The 13,905-nt window shown below is 41.6% G+C and overlaps 1 protein-coding gene across 2 annotated transcripts in view; it reads right to left on the reverse strand.

Moving 5' to 3' along the window:
• The window catches only part of tnk1 (tyrosine kinase, non-receptor, 1), a 58,383-nt gene that overhangs the window by 10,972 nt on the left and 33,506 nt on the right, over positions 1 to 13,905 (reverse strand). For both annotated transcript variants that reach the window (XM_061913884.1, XM_061913883.1), the window contains exons 7-11: positions 10,883 to 11,009; positions 10,646 to 10,792; positions 10,475 to 10,569; positions 10,171 to 10,407; positions 10,026 to 10,093 (exon numbers count right to left, since the gene is read on the reverse strand). In XM_061913884.1, coding sequence (XP_061769868.1) covers positions 10,026 to 10,093; positions 10,171 to 10,407; positions 10,475 to 10,569; positions 10,646 to 10,792; positions 10,883 to 11,009 — 674 coding nt within the window. The remainder of the gene's footprint in view (positions 1 to 10,025; positions 10,094 to 10,170; positions 10,408 to 10,474; positions 10,570 to 10,645; positions 10,793 to 10,882; positions 11,010 to 13,905) is intronic.

The raw sequence follows: 13,905 nt of genomic DNA on the forward strand, positions 1-13,905 counted from the left end.
CACCGTCATTTACTGTTCAGCCAAGCATTGTCTTCAGGGCATATGGTCCTGGTGAATTCCAGAGGCACCACAGCTCATGGCAGATTCATACAATTCAGAATCTCCACAGACATCTCTATATATGGCAGCAGTGTTAATTCTGTTGACAACAAAACCCTCAAATCTAGACTCCAAACATCCCAGAACAGGCTAGTCAGGTTTCTCCTCGACCTCCACACCTCACTCCTACCCACTTCTCCAAAGTGGGCTGGCTCAAGGTGGAGGACAGAGTAAAGCAACTTGCACTGAGCTTAGTCTATAAAATCTGCTACACCTTCCTGATACTGAAGTACATGTCAAACTAATTCCATAACGTAAATGACTGCCATAACCACAACACTAGGAGGAGCTCCACAAACCATGTTAAACTCAGATTCCGATCGAACAAAGGTCTTAACTCATTCTTCTTCTATGCCACATCAATATGGAATGCACTCCCAACAGGTGTAAAAGAAAGTGCATCTATACCCTCTTTCAAAAACGCACTAAAAGAACACCTCCAGGCAACTACATCCCTAGACTAACACACTCCCTCCTCCACATCTCACCTCCCCAGGTTGTAAATAATCAAATGTAAATACCGTATTTTCCGCAATATAAGGCGCACCTAAAAACCTCAAATTTCCTCAAAAGCTGACAGTGCGCCTTATCATCCGGTGCGCCTTATATATGGACCAATATTGGGCCACAATAAGCGGTAGAAATGGATGGATGGATGGATGGAGGTCTCGCAACTACGGTAAGTAGCCGCCAACTTCATTTTCCCCCATTTCTTCTTCTACGGTAAGCAGCCGCCTACCTTATTTTCCCTCGTAGAAGAAGAAGCGCGCGGTGCATGCTGGGCTACATGACTGCGCGAGGCGTACCGTTTGTGTGTTTATGTAAAGACCCCAAAATGGCTCCTATTAAGAGACACGCTTACGACGCAGAGTTTAAACTCAAGACAATCAGTCACACAGTAGAACACGGGAATAGAGCAGCAGCGAGAGAATTTAACATTAACAGCAGCGACACTGACTCGTTTAATGACGACTTCGACGAGACGGATGCCGTATTCGCCCAACTGTTTGATCCGAACACTGAAGAAGAAGAATTTGAAGGATTTGTGAATGAGGAATAACTTAATAAAGTGAGCTTTACATGTTTATTTTGTGTGTTATGTTGTGTTAAATTACCGTTTGAGCAGCGTTGAGTTATTGTTTTATTATTGCTTTGCACTATTTCGAGTGTTACTATATTGTGATTGCACTAACGTTTGATTTACCGTAACAGTATCAGACTGTTTTTTACGTGTTTATTGAATCGGGGAAGATAATAAAACAGCTGTTTATTCATTTTGGGAGTGAACGCTGGTTTGTAATCTATTAATCAAGTTTGACTGACCTGACTGTTTTGTTGACATTCCTTTTAGCGCAGCTCCATCTAAAGGATGCATAACGTAACCCCAGCCTCTACTGTAGCATCTATTCTATCCGCCTTATAATGCGGTGTGCATTACAGGTTGTATATGAACAAAGTTTTAAAATAGGCCATTCATTGAAGGTGCGCCTTATATTTTGGTGCGCCTTATAGTGCGGAAAATACGGTAATCAAATGTACTGTATATACTTGCTCTTATGCTTTCTGAACTCACTGTTCACTGCTCGCTGTACTGCACATATCCTACGAAGTTAGACCTACACTGTTTCAATTTCCATTGCTCAGATGATATAATTGTTGATGACTGAAGTGCTGATATCAACCAAACCTAACCCGTCCGCCCCAAGCCCCCCCCCGTCCATTTCCCGCCCCCAGGATTGTAAATAATGTAAATAACTGAATGTACATACTCTGATGATTAATTTGTGTGATGACTCCATTATGCTGATAGTATATTTTTGTACCATGAATTGATTTACGTGGACCCCGACTTAAACAAGTTGAAAAACTTATTCAGGTGTTACCATTTAGTGGTCAATTGTACGGAATATGTACTGTACTGTGCAATCTACTAATAAAAGTTTCAATCAATCAATTAATCAATCAATAAAGGTCCAACTTGAAGCGTCGCCTGCAACTGCTATCAGGACATCTGCGCAACAGAGTAAGTAGGCCGAAGCTAATATTTCGAAATTACTGATAGTGTACTGATTTACTGTTACTGTTAAAAATGGTACAGCCGCAGCAAGACCGCTTACCCTATCACTACATTTGCTGTAGCAGTTGTAGGCCAACTTGGCCACTAATTTAATCAGCAAGATAACCGTACAGTGCACATGATGTCCTCGGCACACTGTTCAGCTATTAATTGCACAACCTGACAACCTAAAAGAACAAACTTCTCAGATACGTTTTAGATTTATAACACTGGTTGTGGTGTTTAAACAAGACCATGGCCAAGTTGCCAATCGTGCACTCAGTGTAGTTATACACAATATAGAATAAAAGTAATTTGTTATGTCAAATGTTCGTTTTAGTCATAAATTATTAAACGTTTAAAAAAAAAAAGGCTTAATTTCAGCTAAAATAATAACACAGTAACGTTAGTGTGAAATGGACTTATTGATATATTCAAGTAGTATAGGTCTCGTTGTGAATTTAATTTTTGAGATGCTCTGTAATGATGAAAGCGGTTTCAAGACAATTTTGAAAATAACACAACCATTCAAAAAATTATGGTTTTCCCTGGCTGCGGCCTGGAAAGATCTTTGCTTCACGATTCCCCTCGAGGACAGTGCAGCGGAGATGGAACAAACTCCTTCCTTAAACCCCCTAAGGGCGATGGACGGCTGGAGCAGCGCTAAAAGAGATGCAGCTTCGCCACCGGAGGGTCCCCCCCATTCCCGTCTTGTTGCAAGTCTTGTGGTTTCTGTGTCGTAACATGTTTTTGTGTGCTTATTTTTTTACCCCCCATAGAAGGCCTGTTCGGTTTTTGCTGACTAAGCGACTATCCTGAGCAACTTAGTCAGCGAGAAGCTGAATAGGGGATACAAAATACCTAGTCCTACACGCTGGCTGTCGTTGCATCAGTGAATACTGCTCCAAAGTATTTCCTTTTTAGTAGGTATACTATTATAAATGTGTAAAGAAGAATGTACAGAAGAGTAGTGAAACAATAAAACCAAGCAATCAGCAAAAAAATATGAATTCCCCATTCACCCACTCTCATTGTAAAAAAAAATAAATGCGCTAAAACAGCTGATTTTAAACACTTCTGCCACTAACGTACGACACCTACCACATGCCATGCAGCCAACGTTATACAATAAACCAAAACTATAGTGGCCACAATGTGAGTATTAGAGGCATAACAGCATAGCATGACCTGCCATGACCACCTTTGGTTTCTGACCCACAATTTGGATCCCCTGTACTAAGTGAAACCTGCTTCCCATGGCTTTACTATAACTTAGGCCCAATCCCAATACACCCCCTCACTCACTACCACAAGCCATTACCCACTACACCCTTAAAATGAAGCAAAAAGGGGTAGAACTTTGTAATCTTCCCTAGAAGTTGGGACACCGTCACTAAGAAGTTTACGTTCAGGCACTTAAGCGACAACATAGTTACGTTTCACCTAGAGTTGTCCCAATACTAATATTTTGGTACCAAAATCCATCCATCCATCCACCCATTTTCCGCTGCTTATCCGAAATCTGGGTCACGCCGGCAGCAGTCTAAGCAGAGATTCCCAGACTTCCCTGTCCCTGGCCACCTCCTTGAGTTCTACAGGCGGGATACAGAGGCTTTCCCAGGTCAGCTGTGAGACATAGTCCCTCCAACGTGTCCGAGGTGTGCTCGGAGTACCGGTAGGACATGTCTGAAACACCTCAGCAGGTAGGCGTCCAGGAGGCATTCGTAAGCTGGCTCCTCTCAACGTGAAGGAGCAGCGGCTCTACTTTAAGTCTCTCCCAGATGACCGAGCTGCTCACTCTATCTCTGAGGGTGATCCCAAAAAACCTGCGGAGGAAACTGATTTCTGCCGCCTGTATTCGCAACCTTGTTCTTTCAGTCATTACCCAAAGTTCATGACTATAGGTGAGGGTTGGAACGTCGACTGACCTGTAAATCAAGAGCTTCGCCTTCTTCATCACAACTGACCAGTGGGCAGACGTTGCACCAATCCGTCTGACCCTGAGATACTTGAACTCCTCCACTTGAGGCAGATCTTCACTCCCGACCCGAGGGGCGCAGTCCACCCTTTTCCGAATGAGAACCATGGCCTCAGATTTCGAGGTACTGATCTTCTTTCCAGCAGCTTCACACTCGGCTGCAAACGACCCCAGTGAACGCTGAAAGTCCCGGCCGGATGAAGCGAACAGGACCACATTATCTCCAAAAAGCAGAGATGCAATCCTCTGGCCACCACACTGGAAACCTTCCACACCATGAATACGCCTAAAAATTCTGTCCATAAAGATAATGAACAGGCGTGGGCATCATGGGCGGTAATTCTGGATTGGCAAACTGAGGAGGTGGTTCCTCTCTTTCAGAAGGTGAACCGGAGGGTGTGTTCCAACTATCGTGGGATCACATTCCTCAGCCTTGCCGGTAAAGTCTTTTCAGGTGTACTGCAGAGGAGACTAGGCCGAATAGTCGAACCTCGAATTCAGGAGGAACAGTGTGGTTTTTGTCCTGGCCGTGGAACTGTGGACCAGCTCTATACTCTCAGCAGGGTCCTTCAGGGTGCATGGGAGTTTTCCCAACCAGTCTAGATGTGCTATGTGTACTTGGGGAAGGCATTTGATCGTGTTCCTCGGGAAGTCCTGTGGGGAGTGCTCAGAGAGTATGGGGTATCGGACTGTCTGATTGTGACGGTCGGCACACTGTATAATTGGTGTCAGACCATGGTCTGCATTGCTGGCAGTGGGTCGTACCCATTTTCAGTGAGGGTTAGACTCCCCCAGGGCCGCCCTTTGTCACCGATTCTGTTCATAACGTTTATGGACATAATTTGTAGGTGCAGTCAAGGAGTTGAGGGGATCCGGTTTGGCTGCAGGATTAGGTCTCTGGATCGGTTCGCAGCTGAGTGTGAAGCGACTGGGATGAGAATCAGCACCTCCAAGTCCTGAGTCAATGGTTCCAGCCCGGAACAGGGTAGAGTGCCATCTCCGGGTTGGGGAAGAGATACTGACCTAAGAGGAGGAGTTAAAGTATCTCAGTCTTTTTCCCGAGTGAGGGAAAAGTACAGTAATGCGGACACAATCGATCCGTTGTGTTGAAGGAGCTGAGCCGGGAGGCAAAGCTTTCAATTTACCGGTCGACCTACATTCCCATCCTCACCTATGGTCATGAGTTTTGGGTTATGACTGAAAGGACAAGATCACGGGTACAAGCGGCCGAAATGAGTTTCCTTCGTCGCGTTAGAGATAGGGTGAGAAGCTCGGTCATCCGGATGGAGCTCAAAGTAAAGCCACTGCTCTTCTACATCGAGAGGAGCCAAATGAGGTGGTTCGGGCATCTGGTCATGATGCCACCCGAAACCTTCTCTGGGGAGATGTTTAGGGCACGTCCAAGCAGTAGGAGGCCACGCGGAAGACCCAGGACATGTTGGGAAGACTATGTCTCTCAGCTGGCCTGGGAACGCCTCGGGATCCCCTGGGAAGAGCTGGACGAAGTAGCTGGGGAGAAGAAAGTCTGGATTTCTCTGCTTAGGCTGGTGCCTCCGTGACCCGGCCTCGGATAAGCGGATGGATGGATGGCATTAAGACAAATACAATCATTAGTAAATACTGAAAACAAAAAAGCTAAAAGTATACAGACAAGACAAGTATTATGTAATACACATATTCATAAAGATAAAACAGAAATTAAACAGTGGGAATTTGTTACAAAATTCAGTCCATTAACTTGCATTATTTAACGTTTCGTGTGTGGTTTGACTGCGCTAATACTTTTCAACAAGCCAACCAGCTTGTCTTGTATCTACTGTATATGTGCACAGTGGAAGCTGTTAACTTTATCACCTGCCACACTTTAAACTCCTTGCGCACGTGTCAATGTTTGTTATTTGAACCTAAATTTGAAACAATGATGGTCATGCTCAATTTTCCCTCCAATTTTTCATATGTGTGAGCAAACGCCATAACTCCTAGAGCATTCAGTGGGGAACCTTGTGAGCGACGGCAGACGTGCACACTGTTATGCGCTTATCTTTTTATTCGATTTTGTGCGCTGCCTAGATTTGCCGTGCGCAGAGGAAGTGCGAGCAGTGCGCAATTGCACAGGCGCGTACCTTAGAGGGAACGTAGGTCATGCTGTATTGACACATTTGGCGAGGCGTGTTTTAAAGTATTCATATCCCCTACCCTTCGTTATGCCCACTGCCCCTACATGCAAAGGGTAATTGGCACACCACTACTTTCACGGGAATGCGCACAATGTAGTGATAAGGGGATGTACTGGGAATGGGCCTTTGTGTAAAATTACAATGTATTTACCTCAAACAGTTAGACTTAGACAAACTTTATTGATCCACAAGCAATATTGTTTCTAGTAACTTTTTCGTCTCAATATTATGACTTTCTTCATGAAAGAATATCAACTTCTACCCATCCATATATTTTTCTATACCGCTTGTCCTCATTAGTGACACTGGCAAGCTGGAGTCTATCCCAGCTGGCTTTGGACTGGTCGCCAGACAATTGGTGGGCACAAATTAAAAAGACAAATATTCATAGCCACATTCACACCAGTGGACGATTTAATTTCCTAACATGCATGCTTTTGGTATCTGGGAGAAAGCTGGAGTTATCATAGAAAACCGACGCATACAAACTCCACACAGATGTGTGGCTACCAGGTAGCAGAATAACAAATTATTTACTTGAAATATTCGCTCATAAAAAATGCAATTTCACTTCCATTACATTTGCATCATTATTTTTCTTTAAATTCCAATACTATTACCTTTCCATACACATTATGGCTATGGTATTTACAAACCCCGTTTCCATATGAGTTGGGAAATTGTCTTAGATGTAAATATAAATGGGATACAATGATTTACAAATCCTTTTCAACCCATATTCAGTTAAATATGCTACAAAGAAAATATATTTGATGTTCAAACTGATAAATATTTATTTTTTTGAAAATAATTATTAACTTTAGAATTTGATGCCAGCAACACGTGACAAAGAAATTGGGAAAGGTGGAAATAAATACTGATAAAGTTGAGGAATGCTCATCAAACACTTATTTGGAACATCCCACACGTGTGCAGGCTAATTGGGAACAGGTGGGTGCCATGATTGGGTACAAAAACACCTTCCCTTTCACAAGAAAGGACGGGGCGAGGTACACCCCTATGTCCACAACTGCGTGAGCAAATAGTCAAACAGTTTAAGAACATCCATCCATCCATTTTCTACCGCTTATTCCCTTTCGGGGTCGCGGGGGGCGCTGGCGCCTATCTCAGCTACAATCGGGCGGAAGGCGGGGTACACCCTGGACAAGTCGCCACCTCATCGCAGGGCCAACACAGATAGACAGACAACATTCACACTCACATTCACACACTAGGGCCAATTTTAGTGTTGCCAATCAACCTATCCCCAGGTGCATGTCTTTGGAAGTGGGAGGAAGCCGGAGTACCCGGAGGGAACCCACGCATTCACGGGGAGAACATGCAAACTCCACACAGAAAGATCTCGAGCCTGGATTCGAACCCAGGACTGCAGGACCTTCGTATTGTGAGGCAGACGCACTAACCCCTCTGCCACCGTGAAGCCCATGTTTCTCAAAGTGCAATTGCAAGAAATTTAGGGATTTCAACATCTACGGTCCATAATATCATCAAAAGGTTCAGAGATTCTGGAGAAATCACTCCACGTAAGCGGCATGGCTGGAAACCAACAATGAATGACCGTGACCTTCGATCCCTCAGACTGCAGTGTATCAAAAACCGACATCAATCTCTAAAGCAGCGGTTCTCAACCTTTTTTCAGTGATGTACCCCCTGTGAACATGTTTTTAATTCAAGTACCCCCTAATCAGAGCAAAGCATTTTGGGTTGAAAAAAAGAGATAAATAAGTAAAACACAGCACTATGTCACCAGTTTCTGATTTATTAAATTGTATAAAAGTGCAAAATATTGCTTATTTGTAGTGGTCTGTCTTGAACTATTTTGGAAAAATGATATAAAAACAAATAAAAACTTGTTGAAAAAGAAACAAGTGATTAAATTATAAATAAAGATTTCTACACATAGAAGTAATCATCAACTTAAAGTGCCCTCTTTGGGGATTGTAATAGAGGTCCATCTGGATTCATCAACTTCATTCTAAACATTTCTTCACAAAAAAAGAAATCTTTAACATCAATATTTATGGAACATGTCCACAAAAATCTAGCTGTCAACACTGAATATTGCATTGTTGTATTTCTTTTCACAGTTTATGAACATACGTTCATATTTTGTTGAAGTATTATTCAATAAATATATTTATAAAGGATTTTTAAATTGTTGCTATTTTTAGAATATTTTTGAAAAATCTCACTTACACCTTGGCATACCTTCAAGTACCCCCATTTGAGAACCATTGCTCTAAAGGATATCAGCACATGGGCTCAGGAACACTTCAGAAAACCACTGTCACTAAATACAGTTCGTCGCTAGATCTGTAAGTGCAAATTAAAGCTCTACTATGCAAAGCGAAAGCCATTTATCAACAACATCCAGAAAAGTCGACGGCTTCTCTGGGCCCAAGATCATCTAAGATGGACTGATGTAAAGTGGAAAAGTGTTCTGTGTCTGACGAGTCCACATTTCAAATTGTTTTTGGAAATATTCAACATCGTGTCATCGGGACCAAAAGGGAAGCGAACCATCCAGACTGTTATCGACGCAAAGTTTAAAAGCCAGCATCTGTGATGGTATGGGGGTGCATTACTGCCCAAGGCATGGGTGACTTACACATCTGTGAAGGCACCATTAATGCTGAAAGGTACATACAGGTTTTGGAACAACATATGCTGCCATCTAAGCACAGTCTTTTTCATGGATGCCCCTGCTTATTTCAGCAAGACAATGCCAAGCCACATTCAGCAGGTGTTACAACAGCATGGCTTCGTAAAAAAAGAGTGTGTGTACTTTTCTGGCCCGCCTGCAGTCCAGACCTGTCTCCCATGGACAATGGTGGCGCATTATGAAGCGTAAAGTACGACAGCGGAGACCCCGGACTGTTGAACGACTGAAGCTCAGTTCCCAAACGTTTATTGAGTGTTGTTAAAAGAAAAGGTAAAGTAACACAGTGGTTAACATGCCCTTTCCCAACTACTTTGGCACGTAAAATAAAAAATAATTTTTTTGTTAATAATTATTTGCAAAAAAATATAAAGTTTATGAGTTTGAACATCAAATATTTTGTCTTTGTAGTGCATTCAACTGAATATGGGTTGAAAAGGATTTGCAAATTATTGTATTCCGTTTATATTTACATCTAACACAATTTCCCAACACATATGGAAACGGGGTTTGTACTTAAATCTACACCTTATTTGTCAAGATATTCATTGACACTTGTTTTGTAGTTGTTTTATTCAACTCCTAGTAATTAAGTTCAGCTTTAAATATGTTCTTTGTTTTTTGGGGTTCCATAGCTTTCAAACCAAATTAACAAATCATTCCAACTACAGACGCCCCGTTTTTTGTTTCGTAGTTTTTCAGCTTTCTGTCCAATTCCAAGCAAATCATTTCAGCGCTACAGATATACCGTCCTTTTTTTTTTTTTTTTTCTCTTTTTTGTCATGAAAAAGGGACATTTTTGTCATGAAAAAGGGAGGTTTTTGTGGTTGGTGCACTAATTGTAAGTGTATATTGTGTTTTTTATGTTGATTTAAGAAGAAGAAAAAAAAAAAAATATATATATATATATATATATATATACTTTTTTTTTTTTTTTAATTCTTCTGCGGCCCGGGACCAATCGGGCAACGGCCCGGTGGTCTAGACCACAAGCGAGTGTTTTAAATGTAGATTCCTTTAAGGCAAAGTCTCTACCTGACATTTTCTGCAGATTGGATCCTTCCTTCTCTCTGGTAGCGCCTTGTCTCCAGCTGCCACCAGTGCTGCAGACATGAAAAAACAGTTAATTCCCTATTTTGGATATGTACTTGTTGTCTTGCTGTAAGATCTTGTCACTGACTCTTCCAGTTTCCCAGGTGTTCCCCAATTACGATCCGGATGGATGTCCCCGTGACCAGTGTGCTGCAGACTCCCCTTCACCGGAGGTGTGATGTAGTTTACGGGTCCTGGGTGACTGGAGGTGCTCTCAATGGAGGAGATGCTGGCCACAGGGGTTGGCGGTACTATGATGCTTGGGGGGAACCATCCGACGGTTAGTGTCCTCTGGTTTTGGCCCCGCCACTCGCAAAGCTCCAGTCTGCACATGATGAAGTCAAGAAGTTCAATTCGCACATTTTCCATTATGATCACCATTTTTTTGTTACCCGTGTTCTACAACAGTCACAAGGTCGTTTGGTAGGAGCGCAAGTTTCCGGGGTTCTGCGAACTCCCTCGTGGCTTGGACTTCCATTGGTTTAGCCTGCAAAAAAAGAATGCAGTGAAAAAAAACAGTCCTGGTTTTTAAGCAATAAGTGCTTCTATCTTTGCAGGTTTACCTCTGCCACCATTGTGATGAGCTGGGCAAAGGTGGGTCGGTCGGACGGGTTGCACTGCCAACATCTCCTCATGATGCCGTACATCTCCAGGGGACAATCTGGTGGTTTTTCCAAGCGCTCCCCCTCGCGTTCCACGCGCCACAGGATCTGGATTCCAGAGATATTTTCACTTGGAGCTAAAATCGGGGTGGGGTGTCGTTCCGGGTTCTGTTCCAATTAATGCGGACAAGCTCATACCTGTTTTGCTGACAGACCGAACCACGGCTCGTCACAGTAGGTGAACATTTCCCATAGGGTGACGCCAAACATCCACACGTCTGAGCAATGAGAAAAGGAACCCACACGGAGACTCTCCGGCGCACACCTGAAACCCAGATGGTAAAGACCATATTTGATTTTAGATATCAAAAATAAGGTAGTGGCCACATTAGGTCAGTGAGGGGGCAGTGAAAAATGCAAAGGGGGCCTCGTGGACACGCTGCTTTTTCCTGTGCTAATACAGTCGTAACATTGCCTTCTTCATTGACTTCGGTTGTTAGCTATGTGTCCAACTCCAACCTGGAGAATTGATTGCGCTTTGTCAGGACTCTACCTTTAAACGTGTACAACTTGGGTGTACCGCCTGAGCTAAACTCCTGCTCGTAAAACTCTTAAGATTTTCTGTTTAAATGAGGGGAGAATGCAGAAACATTGAGGCATGGTGCAGCTGACCTGATGATAAAGTAGTTTGAGAATGTTTCTGTATTATTGATTTTGTATTATTCACTTATTCAAAATATTATGTGTAAAGTCCTACTTAAGGTTAAATTCAATTCAAGAACTAGATGAGGCAATTTCTGAAGGAATTGAGTGTGAATGCTCCAATGCTGAATTTGAACTGAAATGCCAACTGTATGGTTTGAATGTTGAAGAGTTTGAATTTCCAGAAAAAATGTAATTTGGTTTGAAAGTTGGAAATGTTTAGTTTGAATGTCCAGAATGTGTGGAATGTGTTGATGTTGGAATGGTTTGAAAAGGTAAAAAAATGTGGGAATTGTGCAATTTGGAAAAATGTCCCTTTCATTTCAATGGAAACTTTCTGGAGATTTTGAGAAAAGCGTTTTTTTTTTGTTTTTTTTTTAATGATTAAGAGCCTAAATGTCCTGAATGAGCTGAAATGGTTGGCGTTGGAATTGTTTAAATCGCTCAAGAAATGTTGAAGTAGTATCAGTTTTTTAATTTAAATATGGTATTACGGAATTTCGGGGGAAACCGGGATATTTTCAAATTCTTAAACCAACTTGTATTTTCTCCTGACTAAGAGGAATGGTTGAAATGGTTTTAAAAATGTGAAAGGAGTCCATCCATCCATCCATTACCTACCGCTTGTCCCTTTCGCGGTCGGGGTGGGCGCTGGAAATGTTTTAGCTGTATTCATCACACTAAAAATCCTGGAAATATGGTTAGAAAAAAAACAGGAATTTCTGGAAATTTGTTGAAAGTGGAAAAATTGTGTTTTGAATTTCCAGGATGAATTGAATGTGTCTAACTTATAATAGTTTAAATCGGTTGATACATGTGGGAATTGTGGACGTTTAAGAAATGGATAATTAATTCTGAATAGGGTAAATGTCCCTAAAGACTGGGAATTTTAAGAAATCCAGGAATTTTTTAGAATTGTTGAAAGGGAGCACACCATTTCTGAACAGGCTGAATATTTTGAAGTTGGAACAGTTTGGATCGAATAAAAAATGTGTGAGTTGTGGAACTTTGGATAATGTCCCATTCTTTTCAATGGGAATTTTATTGAAATTTGGGAAAGTCGGTAATTTTTGGGAAAATGCTAAACCTGAATGTTCAGAATGGTTGGTGTTGGAATTTTTCAAATCGGTCAAGAAATGTTAAAGTCGTAACATTTTTTATTGTGAAATGGTATTCCAGAATTTCGGGATACTAGGAATTTTTCAAGTTCGATAAACAACTTTGTTTTTTTGTCCTGATTAAGAGGAATGTTTTGATGGTGGAACAGTTGAAGTGGTTTGAAAAATGTGGAAGGAGTAGTCGACAGAAAAAATGGTTTGAAAAAACGTGAATTCTCAGAATTCCTGGAATTTTGAAAAATGATAGTTTGAATGTCCAGGATGAGTGGAATATGTCGGAGGTGGAAGGCTTTAAATCGGTTGAAAAATGTGGAAATGGTGGAAGTTTTAAAATTGGCAAATTCATTTTGGATGGGAAAAATGTCCTGGAAAACTTGGATTTCTGGAAAATCTGGAACTTTTTGGAATTTGTCAAGGGAAAGCCCGTGATTCCCGAATAGGCTGAACAATTTGAAGTTGAAACGGTTTGAATCAGGTGAAAAATGTGGAAGGTAGAGCGTGCCAAAATCTGGAGAAGAAGAATAAATAGAAACATTTTGGTGTAGAAAACCATGTGTGATTGCTCCAAAGCATTCACACATATTAAGCCATCTAGTTGGAAGAAATAAAATGTTGTGATTGTTTATAAAATGTAGATGAAGGATCATTTATTTTAATTTTTTTTGTTTTGTTTCCCCCTGAGGGATTGCCACCTTATTGTGGTAAGGGGGCTGCGTACCTCAGTGATTAACAGCACTGCCCACACTTGAGACATAGTCACATTTTTTTTTCCAAGTTGTGTTTTACCAACTATCAAGGAGTCAACAGTTCCCCCTGTAGCCTATCTACTTTTGTGTTGCGTCCATACCGGTGTGGCTGTACACATGTATGATTGTAGCCCTTTGGCTCTTTCAAGTGCTGCTTTCGATTTCTTTAAAGCAGTTCAGGTACACACAACAACACTCACATTAACAGTGCAGCCATATTTCCAATGGTAAACAGAAACAGGCATGAAATAAACTCAAACTCAACTTAACTCAACTCTCCCACTTAATGTCAAAGTTAGCTGATGGTACAATGCGTGGAGTCTACACTGCAAAAAGTCAGTGTTCAAAAACAAGGGGAAAAATAACAAAAATTAGGGGTATTTTACTTGAACTAAGCAAAATTACCTGCCAACAGAACAAGAAAATTTGGCCCATCAAGACTTTCCAAAACAAGTAAAATTAGCTAACCTCAATGAACCCCAAAATACTTTAAAATAAGTATATCACCACTAATAACAAGTGCACTTTTCTTGATAGAAAAAAGAAATAGGAGAGCTTTTTTCTCAATATGTTGAAAAATATTCTTAAATTAAGTAAATGCTAGTGCCATTATCTTGACGTAATGATACACGCACGGCATTACATTTCTTGAAAC

Source organism: Nerophis ophidion, linkage group LG10 (genome assembly GCF_033978795.1).
Source record: "Nerophis ophidion isolate RoL-2023_Sa linkage group LG10, RoL_Noph_v1.0, whole genome shotgun sequence".
In the NCBI taxonomy this organism is placed as follows: domain Eukaryota; kingdom Metazoa; phylum Chordata; class Actinopteri; order Syngnathiformes; family Syngnathidae; genus Nerophis; species Nerophis ophidion.